Source organism: Gopherus flavomarginatus, chromosome 8, assembly GCF_025201925.1.
Source record: "Gopherus flavomarginatus isolate rGopFla2 chromosome 8, rGopFla2.mat.asm, whole genome shotgun sequence".
NCBI lineage: Eukaryota > Metazoa > Chordata > Testudines > Testudinidae > Gopherus > Gopherus flavomarginatus.
In genome coordinates, this window is record NC_066624.1 from 18,794,974 (window position 1) to 18,822,161 (window position 27,188).

At 44.2% G+C, this 27,188-nt stretch overlaps 1 protein-coding gene across 2 annotated transcripts in view; it reads right to left on the minus strand.

Annotated features, from left to right (window-relative positions):
* The window catches only part of CHRDL1 (chordin like 1), a 57,544-nt gene that overhangs the window by 25,202 nt on the left and 5,154 nt on the right, over window positions 1-27,188 (minus strand). For both annotated transcript variants that reach the window (XM_050965165.1, XM_050965166.1), the window contains 2 exons: window positions 26,373-26,485; window positions 22,164-22,257 (listed from right to left, as the gene is read on the minus strand). In XM_050965165.1, coding sequence (XP_050821122.1) covers window positions 22,164-22,257; window positions 26,373-26,485 — 207 coding nt within the window. The remainder of the gene's footprint in view (window positions 1-22,163; window positions 22,258-26,372; window positions 26,486-27,188) is intronic.

The following is a 27,188-nucleotide window of genomic DNA, read 5'->3' on the forward strand; positions in this document are numbered from 1 at the left end:
GCTGAGGCTTAGTGCCTGGAGGCTGAATTTGAGCAGCCAGAGACCAGGGCTATTAGAGGGGCACAGCGTGGGGCCATATGGATCAGGGATGCCTTGAGGCAGCAATTTGAAGCTGAAAGCCACTAGTATTTGTTGCTGTGATCGGGAGTGCAGTGCCTGTAATGCCAGGAGATGATTGTGATTGGTGCAGATGATGCACTATGAAGGTTTAAGAAAATTGCTTGTTGCTTTGCAGGGCTCTGTTTGTTTGTTTTCAATTAATAGAATAAAGATTGCTTTCAAACCAAAACAATTATTTTATTAAAAAACAACAACTGATGGAGAGGGACAAACAAAACAAAACAAAAAACACATCAGCACTGTGAGGGATGGGGGAAGGGCGGGTCTCAGGAGAAGGTGGGGTTCCAGGGTGGTTTAAAGATTTGTGTATGTTCAGGTATACACTATGCAACTTTGTCCTCTGGAGTACAGTGCAGTGGGTACTGTTCTTCAGCAGGGCTAAACTGCAGAGGGATGGGTGTTGAGTGCAGTGGGTACTGGGACTCCACAGGGCTGGATTGTGATGGGGCAGGAGTGGAATGCAGCAGGTACAAACTGGAGCCAGGAGGTTGATAAGAGTGTGTTGGTGATGTCTGGGGATTGTGACAACGGCTGCAGGGGAGGGGGGGCATGGAGCTGCTTGGTTTGCAATGCAGTAGCGCCTGGAGCTTGTCTGCTTGTAGCTCCATAACATTTAAGAGCCGCTCTGTGGCTTCATTCTGGCATGCTGCATTCTCCTTTCAGTCCCTCTTCTCGCTGTCCTGCCACTCCTTCAATTCTTGTTTTTTGGCCGCGGAGGGCATCATGACATCCTTAGTTTTTCGTGGCTGCTTTCTAATTCTGCGCAGCCATTCAGACAATGATAAGAAGGACAGAGACTGCGCTCCCAAGGTCATATCTGTGAAGCCAAAATGCAACTTTATACAGAAGCAGTATTGTTTGCAACACACAGACCACTCATTCAGTGATTTAAAACACAGCCTCTATTCTCATACCTGTCACTAACTGGCTGACCCCAGGCAAGCACACATGAGCCATCAGACCTCCAAAATGGTGAGTAACCACAGGGGCAGAGGAAATCAGTGTTCCAGGACCGTACTGTACACTGGGCACATGGCTCTTGGGGAGAGCCAGCACTTGGGCGGGGGGCTTATAATCATTACTGTCCCCACATTTTCCACAGGCTGCGTCCATTATGGAAGATATCTTGCTGCTGAGGGTGAGCAGGGTATCAAGGGAGGGTCTTCTCCAAGACTTTCTGCCCTGGCCCTTATGCAGCTTGCCTGTGTGCAGCAATGGTCCTCTCCCTCCACTCCACCAGTGATGCCAGAGTGGTGTGGGAAATGTTACCTTTAATGGGGCAAGAAACAGAGCTGTTCTGCCAAAGAACCTGCAGCAGTGGATTGCCCAGTATCTCCATGAGCACTTCATGGAGATCTCTGAAGCAGATTCCCGTGAAGTGAGGGAATCAATCAACATTATGTTCCGCCAATCAGACTAGGCATGTGGTGGTACACACGCCATACAGACACAAGCCTGCTTTCTGCAACCCTCCTGCCCCCAACAACTTGCTTCAGTGTTTCTCCAAATCAAAGTAACTTACCAGAGGCCTCCTCTCCTGTTTGCGCTTTGCCAAGCTCTGATCACTGTGACTGTCTCCGGGGTAGAGAAGAGCTCCTGGCTGCATGCATCTGTGACCTCCAAGTCATCCTCTGCCTCTGGGTCCCCCTCCCACTCCACATCCTCATTCAAGATTTCCTCCTCCTGGCTCGGTCCACTCATGACTGATACGGGAGCCACCAAGTATTGCATCCAGCTCTTTGTAGAACTGGCAGCTTGTGGGTGCAGCACTGGAGCGGCAGTTTGCCTCTTGCACCTTGTGGTAGGCATTCTGCAGCTCCTTCACTTTGACCCTGCACTGAAGTGTGACCTGGTCTTGGCCCTTTTCTGTCATGCATCGTGAAATCTGTCTGTAGGTATCATAGTTCCTACAGCTGGAGTGCAGCGGGGACTGGACAGCCTCCTCTCCCCAATTGCTGATGAGGTCCAGCAGCTCGGCATTGCTCCAAGCGAGAGATCGCCTGGTGTGTGTGTAGCAGAAATGGTCACCTGGAAAGATGCACTAAGACCACTGAATGCATCACCAAGCAAACAAGAAGGAGATGTTCAAAATTCCCAAGGAATTTAAGGAGTGGGGCTCATGGTTGGTCATCTGAGGGCAAAGCAATAGAGTTCAAACCGATGACCAGAGAGGCAAGAACAGGCATTGTGGGACACCTACTGGAAGCACTGTAGCTCCAGCGCAAAAAGCTCTCATCGGGGTGGTTTTTTTACAGCGCTGCAACTGTGCAGTTTCTGTGCACTAAGTGGCTTGGCAGCGTGTACACCCTGGGAGTTACAGCATATATACCTGCCTTACTGTGTAGAAACTTGCCAGTTTAGATAAGGCCTGAGAAGTAATAGTAGCTGCCTTTGCATCTGGAGGAAAGTAGAGAGGAGAGAGAGGGACCCAGCATTCAAACAGGATGCTGACACTGCATCTAATCCTGATCTGGACCACATTTTCCAACACCATGGGCTTAGCTTTCATCTGAAAACCAATCCACAGTCAATGCTGTTTCCAGGCTGATTAAAATGAGTAGATGTCTCTGACTGATGCACAAAGTATGGAAGGGCAAGGCAGGGTGGGGACAGAAGAGAAGGTTGTGAAGTGATGGGATGATGGACCTCCCTCTGGACCAGCTCAAGACTGCAACTCCAGCTTGGTTCCTCTAATCTCTGTTCTCGGCTCAGAATTAAGACTTCTGTTAATTCCATATTGCTCCGCATGAGACTCTTTTCTGTCTATTAAAGCTGAAGCAAAGAGGACAAGAAACTGAATGAGATCATCAGAAACACATTTAGTGACTACGTGGGATGGGACTCTCTACTCAGCACAAAACCAGCATGGACATAGTGGTATCTTGGTATCTAGGTCTTAATAGTACTTCAGTTGGGAATTGAATTATTTGCCCCAGGATCCTGATACCACTGAAGTCACGGGCAAAACCGTGCATTGCACATTCACTTCACTAATGTAGGACTGGACCCTTAGAGGACAGCTGTCAACCCTGGAAACAAAGACATTTTCTTTCCAGTGAGGCTATAAAACACTTCACCCTCCATGTTTCACCTCCCCTGCCCTGATACTATGGGGGCTGACAAAGGAGAATTCAGAATGAACCCATTTCATTAAGAGAATTTACACAGATGATTTACCTGATATTTTCCATAAGCAACTAATTACTACAAAGATATCCAACACCATTAAATGCCATGCAAAGCTGTGAGAGCAATCCTTATTAGGAAACAGGGTTCACAGATATGGGCTATATGCAGTACTGTATAGCTGCGGCTAATTAATCTAATCCAGTTTTCACACATCTCAACTGAGGTATGGAATGACACATGCTGATATCGGCATTCATGCCAAGTTCTTCCAAAACACAAACTGGCACTTACTAAAATTAGCCATAATCTCTCTAAGTTCACATTCTTCAAGAGAATAGGATATCAGGAAGGAATCTGAAGTCCTCTAATTAGGCACACAGAAAAGAATTGAGAAGGCACGTTTTACTATCCGAAAGACAATCACACAAGAGGAGAAAGGGAGAGAGAGAAATGGCACCAGACAGAAGTTATATATAGACATACAGTATAAACAAAGCCTCCTTATAATTTTAGGCAGATGCTGTTTGTGTAGAGGAACACACACTCTCACATGCAGTCTCCAACATTCAATTGTATGTCTTTCATTGCAGTCATAGCAATGCAGGCCCCGATACTGCGACTCCTCATTCCAAAGCATAATCTCAAGCATCTAACTAGTCCCATTGAAGTCAATAGGACTACTGCTAAAAGATAAGCACGTGCATGATCAGAGCCACAGACATAAGGTCATATTCGCCCCTCTATGGTCAGCACAAGACTTACAAACCACTTAAGCACTCAAAGCAGGGGAGGACTTCACCCTAGGTCATAAATCCTAACAGGATTTCATAGGCACATGAAGGAGAGTGTGTTATGGCTTCTCTGTTACAGGCCTAACTTCTTTGGTTGATCTAAGGAGAAATAGAGATGTGTGAAATGATCTACTGAAGGAACTGGGATGCATGGCTGAGCAGTATATCGGATAGCTCCATTTGGAGAAGAGAGAGTATTCATGCACTTGCAGTTGCACCAGAGAATTGGACAAGGCACAGGCTCTAGACTATGTAAAGATCTTCCTGGGGCAAATAATTCAATAGATTAATTAGCTGCAGCTATACAGTACTGCATATAGCTCATATCTGTGAACCCTGTTTCCTAATAAGGATTGCTCTCACAGCTTTGCATGGCATTTAATAGTGTTGGATATCTTTGTAGTAATTAGTTGCTTATGGAAAATATCAGGTAAATCATCTGTGTAAATCCTCTTAATGAAATGGATTCATTCTGAATTCTCCTTTGTCAGCCCCCATAGTATCAGGGCAGGGGAGGTGAAGAATGGAGGATAAAGTGGAAAGAACGTGTCTTTGTTTCCAGGGTTGACAGCCGTCCTCTAAGGGTCCAGTCCTACATTAGTGAAGTGAATGTGCAATGCATGATTTTGCCTGTGACTTCAGTGGTATCAGGATCCGGCCAATATTTATCTGTTGGTAATTGCGTTTGTGTTAGATAATGCCAAGAGGATAAGATGTGTGACCAGGCTTAACTATCTTAATATGGAAATAAATTTACCTTGAAAACGGATTCAAAGGCTGCATCTACCTATAGCGCTCTCAAGTTCAGAAATAGGCGACAGAGTGCACTGCCATATCAAAATGTTCTGTTGGCTTCAAATATACTTTTTTTTTTTTAAAAGGGAGAAAATTCAACGTCCACTGAAATAAATGAATTCACAAATATCAATGTTCTCTTTCTGCAAACTTTGACTTTGTCAGTACTAATCTAGGTGGCATGTTGTACACCAACATGCCATATACACTGAGCATGAAATCCCAGGTCATTGAAGTGAAGCAAAACTCCCTTTGACTGTGTGAGCAAAATGTCTCTGATTCAATAGTGGGTAGTAGCTTGTGAGAGGTCAGCACCTGGGAAAGGGGCCATAAAGCCAATGGACCTGACCAGTTTAAAATACCTTCTGCAGGTTGCTGTCCTAGTGACCCTGTGCCCATCCCTCCCCTGCAGCCCCAAAATAGGGCATGCGCCTGGAGGAAAGGATGTTTGGCTCTTACGCTTGCTACTTCCAGCTGATGGAACAGCCCTGGGTGACCTGGACGGCCATGTGTAGGGTCAGGCAGGCCTGAGAATGCTCTAACTTATACCATGGCCTGAATTAGTCACCATTCTGCCAAAGAATCAGAGTGCCAAAAAGGTGGCATATAGCCCTTTGCCCCCTGCACCCTTAGAGTCTGTGTTGCAAGCAGCTTGATCAGACCTGGGATAGGGCCCTATGCCAGGAAGAGTCTTCATCTCAGTACTAGTGTTATTCCACATGAAGTATATTAAAAATTAGAATCCAATCAGAAACTCTCCAATTTCAGACTCTACCCCATACTGTCCATGAGCCAATAAAATATGATAACTATGGATCAGAAACAGCCTATTCAGTATCAGTGACACATTTGTAATGGAAGAATAAATAAGTGCTGAGAATTTGATCCATACAAATCCAAAACACAGCTGCAGGAGATTTAAAGAGATGAGGATAGCATCTTGCAGCAAGAGTTTTATGGGACTTGCTACAAGAGTTGATAGACAAGGCGGACCTGATTTTGGTCTGTTAGATATGTGTAAATCTGGAGTGACTCTTGCCTTCTTTCCTGAGATGAGAATCTAACCAGAAGTGGGTCAGTTCTGGCTTTATTTATACTAGAGACTATATTGAGACTATATTGTTGCCCCTCCTAGCCCTGGGAGCTGTTTGTTCAACCTAAAATTTTGTTTAAAAAAAAATCTTATGCTTTTTGTTCTTTAAAAAACCTCATGTTTATATGGGAAATAGATCAAATAAATAATAGTTTGTGTGTATATATCAAGGCATTTTGCTACAACAGAGAGGGTTAAATTCTGCTTTCATCTCTCCTCTAGCAGCCCCACTGACTACAAGGAACAATGAGAGCAGTAGGGTTGCAAGAATGTGTCTGAGAGCAGAATTTGTACTAAGGGACCCAATTCATCATTGTCTTTTGTGCTCTTTATACCTGCAGGGCTGGTGCAAAGTGACTGTATAGCAGTTATAAGCTCTCCATCATCCTGGGCATACCCAAGGTGCCACATCTAGGCACAGAGCCATTTCTGCCAGCAGCACCTCACGTCTGCAGCAGCCCAGGGTGCATAAGGTCTTCAGTGGTGGGTGCTAACCAGAGAGGGTGGGTCAGGAAGGGGGAAATAGTCAAGGCAGGGCTGTGCCATGATGATTCTGCATGGTGGCGAAGTCTTGTAGCGGCCATTGTTAGGCTGCACTGAGGGCTGCCCCCCATGCCTGCTCCAGGTGCTGCTTCTCTCTTTCCTTGCTCTGGCACCTGCAGCAGATCAGGGATGAAAATGCCCTTACGTTTATACACCCTGTACCCTCAGTTTTTACAGGCATTACTTTTAGGGCCAGCTGCTGCAGTTCTCACTCACAGACACCACACTTTACACTTAAGCCTGAGTATAGGTTGTAGAAGACTTTGCTCAATTGTCTAGCATTTCCAGTCTCACTTCCATTTGTAGAGCTGCCTTCCTTCACCCAAGATGGGATCCAGATCTCAGTCCAGAAGCTCAAGTCTGGGAAGGTGCCAGAAACCCCTGAGTTTCTGGAGACAGGTGAGAGTATTGTTGTACCATGGCTGCATAGCTTCCTCCAGAGCAACTGGCAAATTAGTATTATCCCTCATGACTGGAAGAAAGGAGTCATTCTGCCTCTGTTCAAAACAGGCAATAAAGCTGAAGGTGGCAACCAGGGGCGGCTCTAGGCATTTTGCCTCCCCAAGCATGGCAGGCAGACAGCCTTCGGCGGCTTGCCTGCGGGAGGTCCACCAAAGCCGCGAGACCAGTGGACCCTCTGCAAGCAAGCTGCCGAAGGCAGCCTGCCTGCCGCCCTTGCGGTGACCAGCAGAGCGCCCCCAGTGGCTTGCTGCCCCAGGCACGTGCTTGGCGTGCTGGGGCCTGGAGCTGCCCCTGGTGGCAACTATAGTGTTACATGGTTGTCAGTCCCTTGGAAAGTCTTTGCTTCCATGTTAATATCTAGAATCCATGATGCCCTTCATGGAAAAGGCCAGGATACTCAATGCAACTTTAGACCTGATCATTTCACTGTTGACTACCCGACCTTTACTTTTGAAGCAGCTTTTGGAGTAGACGGCTGAATTTAAGAAGCCGTGTGAGACACTTATTATAGCCTTCCATCAGGTCTGTGATTCAGTTCATCAAGCAATTTTGTGGGATCTGATAAGGTGACCGGGCATCCCTTGGAAGATAGTGTCATTGACAGAAGAGCTCTATAATGGAATGGAAAGTTGTTTTTAAGTCAATGGCAGATACATGTTGTATTTTGCTGTCTCCACAGGACTCTGCTGTATCATGGCTCCACGGTTGTTCAATATTGTCATTGATTAGTTGATAAGCTGTCAGAGGCATTGAGATGACACCATTCTGCTCTGAGATCTCAAATATGCCAATGACATTGTCTTGTTAGCACAGTTTGGTGAATTGCTGCAGTTGATGGCCAGTCTGGTGGGGCAAGAAGCAGCACACATTGGTCTGCTTATTAATCTGGGATGAAACAAAGTCCCTGGCCACTAGCATCAAGTAGGCTCCAATTCCAGATTACAACCAGCTCAATATTAATCTGTCTAGATGGGACATCAAGCAGGTGGCACCTGTCAATATTTGGGCATGAGAGTGCCGGAGGATGTGCAAAAGATGTGGATACTTGTATAGCTGTCATGTTTTGGGGACACTGTGACATCAAGCTTGTCACAAAGCTGTGGTTCTATCAAAACACCATTATACTAATGCTATTGTATGGCAGTGGAAAATGGGCATTTAGGAAGGCTGAATAACATCGCATTGACATTTTTGGTTCTTGCTGTCTTCATCAAAGCTGAACCCAGCAATGGCTTTAATCGGCCCTGGTTTGGTTTGGTGGCTTTTTAGGCCTGGACATGTTGTTAGAATGGAAGTCCAACAAATTCTGAAGCATATATACCACGAATGGTGTTACACGACTAGCAGTCACGTGGTCTCCAAAAGCTTTGGTGGTGCATTCAAGATAGCTAGTGATAGACAAACTGAATATCAAGCCAGACCTCCTTAAGGACCAATCTGCAATGAGGCCATGTCCCTTTGGGATTTACCATGATGATTATGATGACAGATTGTAGAACAGGGTTTCTCAAACAGGGGTCACTGCTTGTGCAGGGAAAACCCCTGGCGGGCCAGGCTGGTGTGTTTACCTGCTCCGTCCGCAGGTCCGGCCGATTGCGGTTCCCAGTGGACATGGATCACTGCTCTGGGCCAATGGGAGCTGCTGGAAGCGGTGGCCAGTAAGTCCCTCGGCCTGCACCGCTTCCTGCAGCTCCCATTGGCCCAGAGCAGCGATCCACGGCCACTGGGAGCTGCGATCGGCCGGACCTGCAAACAGGGCAGGTAAATACACCGGCCCGCGAGGGGCTTTCCCTACACAAGTGGCGACTCCTGTTTGAGAAACCCTGTTCTAAGCACTCAGGACTCTGCATTCGCTCAGTTGCATTTGCTGATTCTCCAGCACTATCACCATCACTTCTACTCACGCTTAAAGGTGTTTCTGGGAGGGAAAAAATAGGGCCACATTCTGACCATCCTGACATGCATGGCTGTGTTCTTATCGCACTGCATGGAGAGGAGCTGGTGCCAGGGACAATGCAAGCTGTGCCTTTTCTGCATATGTGTTAAGGCTGCCACCGAACAACCCCCTTCAGAGAGTGGGTCTTCTCTGCTCCTCTCTCACAATGGCACGATGCTTCTCACCACTGCTCACTCACCTGGTGCATCTTCCAATCCTGCAACTAATACAGCATTGGGTCTGGATGACTGAACTGAGCCCAAAGAATAGGAAAAAGCACCATCATCTTTCAGTGCATGATTCTCTCCTGAGCACTATTTTATTAGACAAGACTGAGGCTAACCTCATCAGCTAGTGGGAAAACAAGTGTGTTCACACCACAATGTCATAAAGGATAAGTGATGCTCCTGTTTTATCTGACTGCAGAAGTGTTAACAGATGGTCCCTTAGAATACATGCTAACTACTTATGCTAAATAATCTATTCCACCTTGCATTTATCTCAGAATTCCTTTCCCAGACCCAAAGAAGAGCTCTATGTGGCTTGAAAGCTTGTCTCTCTTACCAACTTTGTTGGTCCAATAAAAGATATCACCTCACCCACCTTGTCACACATGTTTTATAGTTGTTTAGCATCAGAGCCAAATCCTGCTTCACCCTCTATGGGATCATAGGAACCAGAGCTGGGGAAGACTAACTACGTTTCATTAGCACAACGTATCTTCTAATGATTTATACAGTTTTGGTTCAAATAACATTTGTGATAGGAGACCTGTGGGGGATTTTTGCATAGGGTAACAGAGCAAATTGATTTTTCTCTCCCTAAAACTTCCTTTGCTTAATTTCATCTCTTTCCTCCTACTTATAGCCGTTGGTACTATTAGTTCACAGCATACACACAGAGTTACATAAAAATGTCAACTACTCAGGTTGGAAGTTTGCAGTATAACACCACTTTATTTCTTAGAATTCAGAAAAATAGCACACAGGAACCTGAAAACACACAAAGAAATAGCAGCTCCCTAAAACCAAGAGCCGCAACTCACCCCATCTTACTATAGACTGGCTGTCTTCAGACTGATGCTCCCAGACACTTCACTACAGAGGCCCATAGCGTGCAAGCAGGACCAGGAAACATCCCACTCTTAAAATACTAGCCTGCAATTCCAACACAGTCCTCAGTACACCACAGGGATCCAAAGTCCATTTAACTTAGTGATTTCATCTTCTGAATCATTCTTCTGTTTTATTCATTAGCATTTCTGGGTGGTAGTGCATATTAACGACATCCCTTTTTCACAGGGGGCCTTATCTAAATTCATTGGGAGTCTATCTAGCCCATATGCAGATAGCCTTTTCCTGTTGTTCATGTATCACAATTTAATTTCATATAAATCTGAAATGTAAATAAAATATAAATAATGTGGTTCAGGGTCTGGAGTTTTTTAAAAGCAATTTAATTGTCTTGCTTTTGAGGAGTGGTTGAGGGTGACAATAAATTTCAATTGAAAAGCTATCCACTATCAAACAACTGTGAACACAAGCACTAACAGAATCCATATGAGCAGCTCTGAGATGCAGGTGTCAAAGATATTAAATCACAAAACACCTTATATTAAAGTAACTTCAATGACTAGGCTAAACTCAGAAAGAACAAGGCAATTCAAGGATGAGGGGAACATTTGGTCTTTAATACAGCCGCCCGTAGCATGTGTAAGATCACCCACCTCTTGAAGGGACCACCAATGCTTTACCTAGGCAGTATGAGTTTCCAAACTGAGCTAAGGATGTTCTTTCAGTTTAAATGCTCAAGGATTTATTTTTAACTTTCTTGGGTTAAAGTCAGACTCTGTGTTATTTTAATATATTTTTGTGAGGTTTAATTTCCTGTATTTTCTTTTATGGTGGCATAAAAAATAGCCCAACAAAAGTCTGAGGGGAACTATTAAAAAAAAAAAAGGCTTTCTCTGTAGCTACATTTTAGTTCATGTTCTAAGGCAGAACCACTGTATAAATCATTTCCCCAGCCTTCCACGGTAGCAAACTGCATGGACTCGATGCATTTTGAGCTGTACTTGAAACATCCTGGAAGCTCTGCCGAATCTGTCTTTCACCAAATACCTTTGAAAAATTCTCAACCAGATATCATGGTAGTCCAAAGTGTTGAGAAATTGCAACCGCCTAATCCTTGTATATAGATATGAGTTTATTTCAAGGCATGTTGTGTAGCTGATTTTCAAATAGACTTTTTTTTAAATGACTAAAAGAAACTGGGTGTGACAATTCCACCTGGTGAGATTAACTAGCAGTGCTAATAAATCTAGTATTATAGGTGAACTGCAAAGCAACACTGAACATTGAGTTAAACCCTGAGTAGTGGGAAGTATTGGAAACCACCCAGGAAAGCCTGTTCTCATTATGTTTCTATTTCAGATTTGGGGCATCAAGAGATTCAGATAAGCTTATTCTGAACTTTGGCTACTCACCTGAGCCAAACCTCCAGGGATTCTGAGGTTCATGTGTTGCTGGTAATGTGTAAGTGAGCAATACCAGGCTAGCTGGTCACTAATTTCTGATGCTCTATGACATTCTGACATGAGTCTTTCATACTCCATATTGTTAGAATATCAAACTCGCTCATTTTCCTGAACTCTTGAGACTCTGACTTTTTCAAATGTCAATTGTGCCATTTTGCACCTAACTTGTTTGTGCAACTATGCACCCAGTCTTTGTACTGAGTTGCCCAGTAAGAGACTTCACTTGCTTTCTGAGCATGTAAATATCCAATTTTTACATGCAGGCATAATAATTGTGCAAATCAGACAAGCCTCGAGCTAATCCGGTTCTGACCCTCTGCTCTGATTTCTGGCTCTGACTCTGTCTCAAACCCTTGGCTCTGGCTATAGTTCTATGCCTCAGTCTTGGTTCCTGGTTCTGACCATCTTGATACTTGGCTCTGGCATTTAGACTCCAATCACTGGGCCTGACTCCTGCTCCAGCCACTAGACCTGACTCCTACAACCCGTTCTCCTGAGATCTTGAGCAGCCCATTTAAAGGGAAGGGATTGTTCAGGGAAATAGGGGTCCAGCTCTGTGAGCAGGGATCCCAACAAGACCAACGTCTCCCTCTCAGGGATAGTGGGTGCTGTATAGAATCTGCAGGCACAGATTACAGTCCTGCAAATTCAAGCCACACCCCCTACTGCCCCCGCCCTTGACCACCAACCAGCAACCAGATTCCACTATCAGATAAATTTGGCTGTGACTGCAACATCTTCCACATCTCTTTGTACAGCCCCTGTGATACCAGTCAGATACCAAGACTTCCTCAACATGTTTGACAAGAAGAAAGAGGATACCTTGCTGCCCCATCACAGTTATCGCTGCCCCATTGATCTTCCACGGGAACAGAGCTTCCCTTTGGCCACATCTACTCTCTCAGAGACCAAGATATATGCCGTCCAGGGCTACCTTCAGGAGAACCTTTGAAAGGGGTTCATATATCCATCCGCCTCTCCAGCTGGGACATCGATCTTCTTTGTAAAAAAGGATTGATCCCTGCCACTCTTAGTGGACTACAGGATGCTAAATAAGGTCACTATTTGTAACCGGTATCCCTACCCCAAGTCAATTAACTCTCAGAGGCTTTGCTCTGTCAAGATCTTCCTGAAACTTGACCTCTGTGGAGCATATAACTTGGTATAGATCCAGAAAGGAGATGAGGGGAAGAGCACCTTCCATACCCAGTATGGACATTTCTAGTACTTAGTTATACTAAGAAAACATCAGGGTCCCTAGTAAAGGTAGTCTCATGCAGCTCCACATTTACAGTATGCACTGCAGGCCTCCCCTCATTGTGAACCAGTGTACCACGGCACACAAACTTACAATATCCTTCCTTCCCACACGTCCAGCACACGGCATTTCTGGCACATAGCAGTTCTAGCCAGGCAGGCAATTGGCCAAGTGACCCATACTACCACAGCGGGTACAGCGAGAAGCCAGCAACTTTTGCTGTGGAGCAAGAGTAGGTGGGCCACGTGCCACAGACAACATGCAAACTCACATATGGTTTCATTGGGCTGCTGGTGAGCTTTAAAAAATATTTTCCTCTAGCAGAACAGAATCTGCAATACTGAAATACTCATTTCAGCACTGCACAGCTGCATCAAAGGAGAATGTGGGCTCCAGGAGTCCACCATAAACATCAATGCCATCATGGCTTAAGCAGTTCTGCAGCAAGAGTAACTTAGCAGCATGGAAGAGTTGCAGGATTGGTACACAGTTCAGAAAATTCCAAATAAAGTGTCACCAGTTAACAGCCCTAGGATGAGTAGGCAGCGTGGGTTGCACAATAGAACCACTGGTCACCATAATATAATGCTTTGATGCATCCAGAACAGCAATCCCAAAACACAAGGAAATTGAAGCAAGATGCACAGGTGGTCAATGAAAATATGTAATAGCCACGAACCAGTTAAATCATCAGCAGTCTGAACAAAACATAACAGTCCAAATGGCAGGTATGTAGCAGCTGGCCCTGAGTAACTGCCCACACCCAACACACACAGAGGAGCTGGAATACTCAGTTCAGGGAGCAGGAACTAGGAAACAAACAGGAATGGGGTGCAGGAGCAACGAGCAGGAAGGCCACACCCCAGTCATCACAAAAGGAGCAGTGCCGCTTGCACACCATGCTTCCCTCTTAATCTCAACCCCCAGGAAAGCCTCTTTGCAGAGTTAGAGAAGGCTGGCACGTGTCTGCGGGATTTTTTCTCATCCTGGCTTTCCCCTCTCTCTCTCTCAAAGAATACCTCCGTGGTGCAGAGAGGAGTAAATTGTTGCAGACAGGCTCAGTTTATGCTTCTGCCCCAGCCCTGCTTTGGAATCCCATTTTGCTTTGGTGTGGAGGGTGGTGTTCCATAGGAAGCTGGTGGAGCACCTGGCAGCACAGCTGTTGAACAAGTCCTGCTGCCCAGTCACTTATGGAACTAGAGCAAGTGGATGGCATTCAGAAGGCAAAGGGTCTCCATATAGAAGATTGTAGGAGAGGAACCTCCCACTTCTACCAGGGTGAGAGAAGGATGGAAGGCCCTGAGGGGTGAATCTAAGGGAGGGTGTAACCAGGCTTTGCAACTCCTGGGTGCCCCTCATATCCTAGGGTCACACTAATGGGATCCTGTCTCAGTTTCCCTTCTTGTACTGTTCAAATAAAACTTCACTTCAGGCTTTTTCTTGTCCACGATGTCATTCCTTGGGACTGGGTTTATTAATCTAAAAATAAACAGCAAATAAAACAAAATCCCCAGACAAAATCCATTCCTATGTCCCCACAACCCAAGGTTTCTCTTCCTCTCAGGCCTTCCTCCCTGGGGTCTTTGCAAGCTCTTTTCTGCAGATGTCCCTACTAGGGTAATTCACTTGGTCTCAGGGTTTTTTCTACCAGAGTCTTAGTCTCTGCAGACTCTGCCACAGCTTTCCCATCATTGCAGGCACTTGCTGCTCTCGATAGGGAACTACCTGATGCATCCTAGGTATGCCTCATTCTGTAATCAGGGCTGATTAGCCCTGTTACAGAAAGCAAGTTGTCAAATGCTGACTGGGACCTTCGCTTAGCTATGTCTCCTTAATTATGAGTCCCCTATTTGTTTGCCACTTGTGCCTTCCATATTTTAAGTCTTCCCTTTGGCCTGATGGGAGAATCTACAAGAAACTTCCCCAGTTTCAGCGTGTGGCATTTCTATTCTCCTCTGATGGCTAGTCCCCATGTAGGGGAGAACTGAGCTTAATGGCAGGTGGGTGCTGGGCAGTTTTCATTTTGTTCCAGCCATTAGGAATATCTTCCAAACTGCAGGTGACATTCTATTTCTTTTGCTTCACAAAGACTTAATATCTCAAAAACTAAATTTTAATATGGCTTGTGGCTGAATCCTACTTTGTAGCTGTGGTGCCTTCTGCTGATCGTATTGTGAGACACCAGTGAGAAGGCACTATATCAATATTATTTTCTACTGAATATGACCACACTGAGGGCAGGTCTACACTACAGGGTTAAATCAACCTAAGTTATGCAACTCCAGCAATGTGAATAACACAGCTGGAGTTGACGTAGCTTAGGTCGACTTATCGTAGTGTCTGCACCACACTGGGTCGATGAGAGAAACCCTTATGCTTCTCATTCCAGTGGCGTACTGGAATCGACGGGAGGGTGATCTGCAGTCAATTTAGCGGGCCTTCACTAGACCCATTAAATTGATCCCCAGTGGATCGATTGCCGCAGTGTCAATCCACGGTAAGTGTAGTCAGTCTAATTACATGGGACATATAAGAACTCCTAGTGATAAAGTTCTTTTAGAATTGGGTATATTCTGCTTTTCATGTTGGTGAGTTAAACATGAAAAACTCATATACGCATGGACTACAGTGCAAATTGCAGGTCTAGATGTAGACTGCCACACAGACTGGGGTTGTTTGGATCTGGGATTTCAAAAGCAAGCTGTGAATTTTGGATCCAAATCCAAATTCCCACAAAATTCTTGGTGCTTGGATCCATGTTACTGATTCAGGTTTGTTTCTTCGTAGAGAAGATCCTGTATTCTTTGATGTGTTGTTCATACAGAACATAATGCAGTTTTAGGATGCATCAGGTGAGGTATTTCCAGCAAAGATAAGGAGGTGTTAGTACCGTTATATAAGGCACTGGTGAGACCCCACCTGGAATACTGTGTGCAGTTCTGGTCTCTCATGTTTAAGAAGGATGAATTCAAACTGGAACAGGTTCAGAGACGGGCTACTAGGATGATCCGAGGAATGGAAAACCTGTCATATGAAAGGAAACTCAAAGAGCTTGGCTTGTTTAGTCTAGCCAAAAGAAGGCTGAGGGGGGATATGCTTGCTCTTTCTAAATATATCAGAGGGATTAATATTAGGGAGGGAGAGGAATTATTTAAGCTTAGTACCAATGTAGATACAAGAACGAAATTAGACGAAGGTTTCTAACCATTAGAGGAGTGAAGTTCTGGAACAGCCTTCCAAGGGGAGTAGTGGGGGCAATAGACATATCTGGCTTTAAGATTAAGCTTGATAAGTTTATGGAAGGGATGGTATGATGGGATAGCCTAATTTTGGCAATTGATCTTTATCAGCAGATAAGTATGCCCAGTGGTCAGTGATGGGATGTTGGATGGGATGGGATCTGAGTTACTGCAGAGAATTCTTTCCTGAGTGCTGGCTGGTGAGTCTTGCCCATATGCTCAGGGTTTAGCTGATCGCCATATTTGGGGTCGGGAAGGAATTTTCCTCTGGGGCAGATTGGCAGAGGCCCTGGAGGCTTTTTCGCCTTCCTCTGCAGCATGGGGCATGGGTCACTTGCTGGTGGATTCTCTGCAGCTTGAGGTCTTCAAACCACAATTTGAAGACTTCAATAACTCAGGCATAGGTTAGGGGTTTGTTATAGAAGTGGATGGGTAGGGTTCTGTGGCCTGCTTTGTGCAGGGGGTCGGACTAGATGATCACATTGGTCCCTTCTGACCCTAGAATCTATGAGTCTATGGTACAGAGTATTTTTCTTCTAGTCCACTTGAAATCTTCAAGAAGGCAAGGAGTTGAGATTTATTCCTACTACAGTTTCATACAGTGCATTGTCAGGTACATTCTGTATGAGAGAAACCAACCACTCTTGCACCAACAGTGTCAGTTTGATGGTAGGTCAGCTGCACATCCTTTGCTATTACTACTTCCTGGTTTGTTCGTTTTTTTCTCCTTCTTCCTAACCTCTCTATTTAGGCCTGACCTTGTTCCTATTCAAGTTAATTAAAACTCTCCTTGACTTCAATAGGATCTACGCCCCTAATTTGTTTTTCTGTCAATTTAGATGTCAATGTCCCTCAGGTAAGTCATTTACCCTTGAAAATAGTGTTCTAATCCAGTGGCTCTCAAACTTTTTATACTGTAACTCCCTGAATCTCTATTCTTCCTAGCCAGGATATAACTGTGCCCCTCCCATTTAACAGTATGGGAGGTGCAGAATGACCACCAGGTTGAGAATCCCTCTTCTAATCCAATGCAACATGCATTGTAATATACACGTCCCTATATTTATACATAATATGCAAGTTAATGAGAGGTGAGAGCTCTCAGGAGTTTGCAGGATTGAATCTGTATATTTAAGTGACATTCTAATATGACTACATATGACTGTTGCAAGAAACCTCTTCTTGTGTTGGGTTATGTATTTGTATACCACTGCCTCGCATTTTGCTGTTACAGCTATTTCAATATTTGAATAAAAAATTAAATGAGAAAAGAAACAGATTGAATTCGATACATGCTGAAAAATCATACCACCACAGGAGCCTGAACATAAATGTGTTACTAATCAGGAAAGTTCCTGGAAGTCAGTGTGTGTATCTGGGCAGTAAGCTTAAAAAATTATGGAGCCAGATGGGCTGATTCATATGCCAATATGTTGGCTTACCCAGCAAAACATATCGGAAGATCAAAGCAGCAAGTGGAATATGGAAACCCTATCTAAAATAATGAAGTGTGCATTTTTATTCCTATGGTAAATTTGCAACACTTCGTATTCAAATATTCACTTTATCATCTTAAACCTTACTTTGAATGCTCCATTTTGGAATGACTCAGGCACATTACTCAATGTATAAAATGTATAGTTTATATTTTAAATTAGTTACATTTATAAATTTTGTTGTCTATAGTAATGTCATGACTGTGGGATTCATCTACATGCCTTAAAAACTAATCAGGGCACTTTGTTGCCATGAACGGTACCATTCAGACAGGCCTGCAGACTGAAGTTCTCTAATTATTAACAGAACTGATCCCAATCTAACAGTTGCAGTGCAAAGTTCCCCTATCCCATCCTGCAAAAGTACCTCCATCCTGCTCTGGATGGACAAGCTTTAGGTGCAAGTAAGGAGTTCAGATTCCATGGCCCATTGTAAGCTAATTCTTCGATCATTTTAGATTGCCAGCTAGGGTACCAATTGTTTTGATGAGGACATCTGTCCTTTGGTACCTGGGCTCATGAACATGCACAGACGTTTCCGTTGTGTGGCACCAGCTAAAAAGTGATCTCAGCTTTCTTGAAGATCCTTGTATTATCAGCATAATCTAACTTGGGTAATAAAGCAAATGGTTCACAGAGCTGTAAAGGAAGAATAATCTCTGTGTATGAAAGATACAGATCCTGGATTTACCAGCAAAATTAAGACTAAGCTTCAGAGGACAACAAATATGAAAAGATTATGGAAAGGCTTGCCATGAACCTATGGCAGCAGCTGGGAGGCATTGGAGAAAATTAGATGATACATCACATGTAATATGTGCATTTGACAATGGGTAAAATTGACCTTGGCAAAGGGAGAGTCGTGGGTAGAAACTACACCTTTTGGTGCCAGCAGGGACCATGGTGCTTTGACTGAGGGAGATCTTAATTCCAAGAGGATATTATTGCCAACTTCCTTCAGAGGGATCCCCCTCAACAGCCTCTCCCCCTGGGGTTGCTATGAAGTGCCAGTTTCCAATTAAAGTTCTTGCCTCCTGGCATTACTTCTGTTCATTATATAAGGAGGCATGTATTTGGGGGATGACACTATACAGTGCTTGTGGAGCAGTGGGAGGAAGAGTCCGAAGTCACATGACTCAAGTATGACCCATTTCTGAAATGCGGTTTGGGAAGCTCTGATGAGAAACACATGATTGAATCTTACAGACGTTTAATGGTAATTCAAATGAATGGCCAATGGCAAAAGCTCCAGCACTTTCAAGCAACAATATTTATTTGGACTATAGAGATGAAATTCCCGCATATCATGTGATTCTGCACAAAGGACATTGTATCATACTACCACACACCATGAGCGCATAATCTGGATTGAGAAGTGTGCGAATAGCGCCTCACTCTCCTATTCTTGTCAGTCATGAATACTATTATTGAAGATAAGGCATCCAAGTATGAAATCTACAGCCAATGCAGGAGGCAGAATGCAAAAGAATTACTGAAACCACATGAGCCATCACCCTTGGTCCAAGGTTGGTGCAGATCTATTTCAATTAAAAGTAAAAAGATTACTCATTGGTGGATGACTGTTCACATTTTTAAAATGAACTGGTGCCCAACACATCAATTAGCAATGTGAGAACTCACTGTATAATGAGTTAAGAAGAGATAATGGCCCACAATTCACAAGTGGCTCTTTCTGGCAATTTTTGATCTACCAGTTCGAGTACACCATGTCAAACTCTTGCTATGATAGCAAAAGTCAATATAAACAGCTACACTTGATTTGATAAAAGAGCCCTGGTTGTTTCAAGAGATCCATACTTAGCATTGCTAGAATATTGCAACACACTTTCTCAGGCCTTTATTGAGATCACCAGTTTATAGAAAAAGTCTTAGAGCTAGATAATGCTGAAGTATTTAGTATTCATTATGGTAGCACCAAGGGGCCAAGGCCCATCGTGCTAGGCACTATGCAAACATAACAAAGACACTGTCTGCCCCCTAAAAGAGCTGTGCACCAGGATACTAGAAGCAGAGAAATACCAAAAGAATGCCAAACCATTACCTTCATTTGCAAGTGAGAGATGTTCTGTTCCAAACAAAAAGTGGCTGGCAACCTGCTAATGTAACAGTCCACACCAAGAATATGTGTAATAAACACGGCAGCGGGTCATTCCAAGAGAGGAACATGATGTCTAAAGGCAGCTAAGGAGAAGGATGACTGTCTTTCCATTTCTTGAGGACCTCCAGAAGGCTAGAGACTGTACATCCATGCTGACAATGAAAAGCACCAGGAACAAGAGAAACAGGCATCAAGTGTCAGATGCACCTCTGTGGGCGAGGAGGCCACTGAAGAAAGAACTGCCTTGAGAACGCTAAGTGGCCATGTGATCAGAAACCCATTGAGGTTTAGAAATGATAATTATTGACTCAGGTCCAGTAAGAGGCAGAATAATTCCCTCATCTGCCAACGGCTTCAGGTTGCCTGCCCTGACCTTAGTCCTACACATGTGATTTGTGCTTTTGTTTTGTATTCATCTGTGATTGGTTTTTTTTTGGTGGATAATTCTCTACTTGCATTTGGTTAATAAAAAAAAAAGTAGATTAATCACTGGAGTTTCCTATCATTGTAGGAAATAACGTTACTACACCCTGCTGCAGCAGCTAACAATCAGAGTGCTTTTTCTAAGCAAGGTTTTCTCCCCAAGGCTGGATCCTTGAGATTTAGGATGCACATGTTGCAGGAAAGCAATCAAAAAAATCTGTGTGTGCTTCAACCCTGACCCTAATAACTGCCCATGGAGTCCTGCCTCCCTAGAGGCTCCTCGCTCTATGACTACCAGCTCTGTGGCTGCTGTTCATTTCCTACTCCTGAGTGCCCGCAGTCCTCCTGTCACTACTCTACCCTTGTGCACTCGGGGAAGTTCTATGTCAGGCCTTCAACTTTCTGCTTGCGGGTATTCATTCAGGTAAGGCCTATTGAATGTCCTCATTTGTGAGGACCCAAAATCTAGTACACTATGGAATGTAATCTCACAAGTTGAGTGTTTGAAAGTCTTATTGCTTGGGATACAAATGTAGCCAGGACAGAGTACTGGAAAACTTCCTGGAGGGAGCAGCCCTGTATTGCTGAGCAGGAGAGATTAGGAGATAGATTTAGCCAAATTAATCAGCTGAGCTTGTGTGACAGCTGCAATCTTGACTGAGGCAAAGGATTGAGCCAGAGACCTCCAGAGCAAAAACCATGAGCTGCTGTTGGAGCCATGCTCCCTAGCTGAGAGCTGTAACAGACTCTTATCCTCTGGGCACCATGGGTGGCAGGTGAACCCTCCTTTTGGGGAGGCTAGCCCCCAGACACCACCCCTTCTGCCCAAGCACACACCCTCGCCCGCTGGAGCCCCAAGCCCCCGCAACCAGAGGAGCCCTGAACCCCCCTCCCTGCAACTGGAGGAGACCCAGCCGACCCACCCCAGCCGTGCTGGCTGGTTGACTAGAGCTCCCCAGCCACCCTGGGCCCCTGGCCTGACCCCACCCCAGCTGCCATGGGCAACCAGCCAGAGTCACCACTGGACCAAGACCCGAGCTGAGCTCAGCCCTGCTGGCTTCGGGGGAGTGGAGGAGTGAGGGCAGGGCCTCGGGACAGAGCATAGGCATGGCCACAGGCCTGGGATAGGGGAAGCTTAGCCTCCCCTGGCCTTTGATACCAACTGCCCATGTTGGGCACAGAGGGTGACCATAACACACTGGTCAGTGTGTTATCCTTGCATTGTGGCAGGTACTTAAAATATTCTCCTAGCCCTGATGAGTAGCAGACTGACGTCCATGTTCACAGCTGTCCTCTCACGTACTGCCCTCTGCTCACACGTTTCCGTAGTGGAACGGTTCTTTTCTCAGACAACGAAACTCTCTCCAGAGACAGCCAAATAAACACCCTTTCTACAGCGCTGCATAAATAGCTTTTTATAGCTGGAAACGAGGGGTACCATTAAGAGACATGCTTAGGGGAAAAAGCCAGTCAAACCCACCAGCCTTTAGGCCATGTCGGGAATGCTGTAACAGCCTCATGAGAGATTCTGCGTAACCTCCTTCGTTCAGTGGCTCTTAACAATGAACGTCTAATAAATGTACAGTCTGCAAGAATTTACTATACAGTAACTAATCAGATTTATACAGTCATAAACTTCAACAGCTCTGCTTCTGTGATTTACAGCTATCCTTAATTACAAGCTATACTAGGATATGAGAGGTAGGACTCCAATTATACAGTGATGTTGTACAATTGCACATTGGTCATAGCATTTTGGAACAACTACTTAGTAATGCTGCAGAATCTGTAAGTGACCACTTTAAAAAATAAATCTTAGCTCCATGGTCATGCTAAGCATTACAAAGAAATCCCAGAAGAAACCACCATAGGAAATACTAGGGCTTATTATTTCATAGAATATCAGAGTTGGAAGGGACCTCAAGAGATCATCTAGTCCAACCCCCTGCTCAAAGCAGGACCAATCCCCAAATGGCCCCCTTAAGTATTGAACTCACAACCCTAGGTTTAGCGGACCAATGCTCAAACCACTGAGCTATCCCTCCCCCATAGATCATTATAACATAGAACAAGTCTCCCTCCTATTATAAAAGGAGTGTATACTGGGGTTTTCTGCATGAAAGCTTTTCATCAGTTTCCTAGTTGTGGAAGTTCCCTGTTTCCTACAGGCCAAAATAATAGAGTACATTCAAGAGCAATTATGATTCTGCAAACGTTCATTACCTGGGCATCGTGGGCAGCACAGCTGTGGCACATGCACTGGGGTAGGGCAGCGTAGGCTTGGACATCTTATTCTGCTGCATAATACGTTCCCATTCTGGGGAAGGAATGCAACAATTAAATGCATGGATTGGGTATTGTGCCCTCTATTCTGCATCTAGGTATTGTGCTGAAGACTGTTGTTATGGGCCAGATTCTGATCTCCGTTACACCAGTGTAAGGCTGGGGTAACTCCACTGATTCCAGATTTACACTGCAGTAGCTGAAATTAGAATGTGGAATAAATCCACAAAATAGCATAAATGCTTTCAAATCAAAGGGAGCATCTAGAAATGGGATTGCAACAATTTTCACTTGTGTATTCAAGTGTCTTTTGAGCCAAATTATACTTAGAAACTGCTTTTCCAAGGCTAAGAAATATATGATGGATGACAGGTCTCTGAGGCACCCCCTGCTGAGGCTTCATGTGAGATCACAAGAGATCATAGAGTCTGTAATTTTTAATTCTTCTAAACCTGCAGAGAGCCCTTTGTTCTCATTGTATTGATTCCCCAATAGGCAAAGGAAACCAGTTGGAAAATAGTTATTTTTCTAAGAACTATGAGCAGGATTTGGGAATAGGATTCATTAATCATAATTCATGTAATATTCTGTTTGACCATATCTAGGTTTGATTTATAATTAAAGCACAGGGAATATTCAGTCTCCAATGTCTATAAACCATCCATGTTACACCAGAAAAGACTAGACATGTTACACCAGAAAAGACTATTTCAGATATCCACTTCCCAGCCCTAATTCATACCCTTAAGTTAGCTATGAAAGCTGTTAATGTTTGTAAATAAGAAAGACTCTTCAACATGAACATTGATGCTGTGCTACATTTGTGAATGATTGTAGTTTCTTATGTAGCATGAAATAAATCCATTTCAACTTCACATGGGCCATCAGAATACTATGAGACTGGCCCAGCCAATCAGTTTCCATTTGATTGGGCTCCAACATAGATTCATAGACTTTAGGGTCAGAAGGGACCAATATGATCATCTAGTCTGACCTCCTGCACAAAGCAGGCCACAGAACCCTACCCATCCACTTCTATAACAAACCCCTAACCTATGTCCGAGTTATTGAAGTCTTCAAATTGTGGTTTGAAGACCTCAAGCTGCAGAGAATCCACCAGCAAGTGACCCATGCCCCACGCTGCAGAGGAAGGCAAAAAACCTCCAGGGCCTCTGCCAATCTGCCCCAGAGGAAAATTCCTTCCCGACCCCAAATATGGTGATCAGCTAAACCCTGAGCATGTGGGCAAGACTCACCAGCCAGCACTCAGGAAAGAATTCTCTGCAGTAACTCAGATCCCATCCCATCCAACATCCTATCATCGACCACTGGGCATACTTATCTGCTGATAATCAAAGATCAATTGCCAAAATTAAGCTATCCCATCATACCATAACATGCATAGAATGTCTTGATACGGTCCCGTCACTATACACAAGCAATCCTTGTCGTTATCATAAAGTGCAATTCCACTCTGAAAAATGACTCTGAAACGTGTCTCAAGATTATAGATTGGATGCACTGGGGTTGCAAAAACCGGGCCAATCTTTTTGTTGTAAACTCTTTGGGGCACAGTGACTGTCATTTACTACAGGTCTGCTTGATGGGACCCCAGACCGATTGGTTCATAGGCATTGCGACAGTATAAATGTTAAATTCTCTGCTGATGTAAATGGGCCTGCCTCCATTGGTTTCAATCGAGTTTTGCCTATTTACATCAACAAAAAATAGGGTTTTGAATTACTAGCCATGCAAACACAACCTGAGTTCTGAAAACCAAGCTAGATTCCTTCCTTTTTGTGCATCGTTAACATAATATGTCCTGCAGGCCAAGTGCTATCCTCAGAGACACCATTGCCTTCAGTGGGTTTACGCTGTTGTAACTAATTAGAACTTAGTAAGCAATTCTGACTATGATAAACAAGGAAGAATAGAATTCAGCTCCCTCTGTCTTAGCTGTGCCTGCACTGCTTAAAAAGTAGTAAACTTTTTTAGTCACTGATGGCTGCAGATCTGATGCTGAACACACTCAAGGAGCAGCTCTATTGAGTAAGAAGGTGCCCTGTTTATAGAGTTAGTTTTCAGAATAGAATAATGATCTGGAAGTTTATAAACACTTTGCTTAGCTGAAGCTAGCAGTCTATGTGCAATTCTAACTCTACCTATCCCTGCCTTGTGGAAGATAATGAGTTCTCTTTAGGTACTTGCTTTACTTTGAACCTGGAAGCTTTTGCTTTTAAACAGGAACATGCAATCACTGTAACATGTGAAATACCAATTACTACTAATTTACTGCTGTAATTTCCCCCTTAAAATAAGAGCCTTCTCACTATAGGTCAACATTCAAATGGCATTTCTTGGAGCTAAATCTTTGTCCAAGCATGAAGCTGGAGTAAATGGATGAGCACTGGGGATGTCCACAGGAAATCCTCCCATCCAGACTGCAGAGTGGCCATGCTTCCACTCCATAGCTTCTTTTGCACCCCGGCAAAGAGGGGGAGGAGGGAATTGGCTGGTGGATCCAGGTAGTCCCAGATCCACTGAGGTGCAGGGAGTCACTTCTGGGCTCTGCTTGGTGGTGCACCTACCCTCTATTAAGCCATGTCAGAAATGTTGTAACAGCCTCATGAAAGATCCTGCGTAGCCTTCTTCATACAGTGGACATGGTCTTCTACCCTACTTCCACCCCTCCTATATCCCTTTGCACCAGTTCTGTTGTCATTCAGTCCATGTGTGTTTGTGGAAACAGGATTTTCCCTACATGAATCTTATGATGAATGGGTTTGCGTGGAACTTTAATACCTATGAGGCCTTCTTCATATGCTAAATTTTCCCCAACCCCTACAACAGGGCATCACCCTTCAAGCAGTTTAATGAGCATTTTACCATTGATTCAGAAGAACTTTTAAACATTCATGGAGGGTCAGCAAAAATGAATGGAAAATCCTCATACCTTTAAAACTCTGGAGTGTCACATGTGTTAGTGATTCAAATCCCTAAACCATGGTGGGTTTTCTGTATAGCCCTTTTAAAGCACTCGGAGAAATTCTGCCCTCCGATATGTGCTCTCCCCGCCCAGCTATCATGTTGACAAGGGGTCTATCACTGTGGTGTCTAAACATCAATCACCAATTGAAGGGAGCCTGATCATGTCCTCAAACCCTGTAACTTTAAAAAAGAGACTTTTCCCCCTTTTCGGTTTGTTTCTGAGCAGCAGGAGAAAAACATATGCCAAGCCAAGCTTGTGTGCTACTGTTTGTATGTGGGCATGAAAGTCAAGTAGCAGATTCTTTAGGATAAGTGCTGCACAAGGCCCAGTGTTTTATATTTGCAGGGGGATAAATGGTCCAAAAGAATTTATTGAGCATTAAAGATAGCAGACCAAATACAACATCTGGAATGTCACGTGGTAGTGATTCAAATCCCTGAACCGTGGTGGGTTTTGTGTTTAAAATAACTGTAAAGCACTTTAAGGGACAAATTCTGCCCTCTGATATACCCCCCTGACCCCAGCTATCTGTCATGTTGCTACAGGATCTATCACTGTGGTATCTAAACATCAATCACCAATTGAAGGGAGCCTAATCATGCCAGAAGGGCTCCTCCTTTCATGTCAAAGCCAGTCCTCCCTATTCCCTAACCCCTTCTTTTCTCCTCCTTCATTCTCCCTGCCTTTTCCTGGATTTTTATAAGTTGTGGCATCCCAGCCTAGTTCCCCCAGTGCTCCGAGGGAAGAGATTTCTTTACTGTGGGATGGGAATGCCTTACTGGAGAGTTGGGTGTTGCATTTAGATCTCAACACAATCAAGCTTGGGCTCAGTCTAATCTTCCATCCAAAACGGTAAGGACCATATGTGAATGCAGAGTTGATATGAGTCATGGTTCAATGCAAAGACTATGCAAGGCTGATGCATAGTTAAGGAGTCTCTTGCCTGTTCCATCACTGTAAAAGGCATGCATGATCTATGTATTTTTGCCAGAATTGCCCTTCTCTGTTGAGGCAGCGAATCCCAGCTGTGGAAGCCAATAGGAGATGGACACTATAGGAGAGCAGGATTGAGCCACATTGCCACGTAAATTCAGTGTAAAGACTTGTACTCAGTTAAGGACATGCAAGGAGTCACTAGAGCTAAACCTGAATTGACCTACCTCTGAGCAAAGACAGTTAACACAATAAACCAGTCCATAGGGTTCTAGGTAGGGATGCCATCTTTCTCCTACACGGTACTTCTTATCTTGAAACACACAGTATGTCTCTGAATCTGTTAAAATAATATGGAATAGAAAGAGCTATGAATTAATAATCCCTTTCAGTGCAGCAAAGCAGTGGTAGCTATGGTATCTCAATTAGGACTCTATGTAAACCCCAGGTAGCTGAGTTTGTTTAAGGTGCAAAGAAATTCGTAAAGAATTCTACTTTTTCCTTTTCTTTGAGAACACAATTTAAAAATTAAAGCCTTCATATTGGATACCAGTTTCTAGCCAGGAAACTCCCCTGATTTCTGATGTCGTAGCTTTCATACTGGGTTGATTCATTAACCTTTCACATCCTAGAGACTTGGGTACAAATTGTGTGTAAGTCACAGATGAAAGTGCTTAGTTCCCTCAGCCTAATTCATAGTAAATAAAATGTTCCCAATCTCAAAGGTATTGCAGCAGTCTCTGCTCAGGACAGCAGAAGTGTTGAAGGACAGAATGAGGAAATGTGCATTGTACTTATATGGCATGTTCCACAGTTTAAGAACCAGATCAAACAGGAGCATGGTGTGTTATTTGATACAGTGTGTTGATCTTATCTATGCAGCAGTGTGCAAGATATTTTAGGGGCCTATTTTTCAGCAAAGGCCTCTAATTTCACAAGTAAAGTTTTCCGCTTGCAACTAACAGCACACACAACTGGTATCATTTAGCCATCTACTTATGTGATGCTGCTTTGGCAAATGTTAATGTCAAGCCTCATGATAA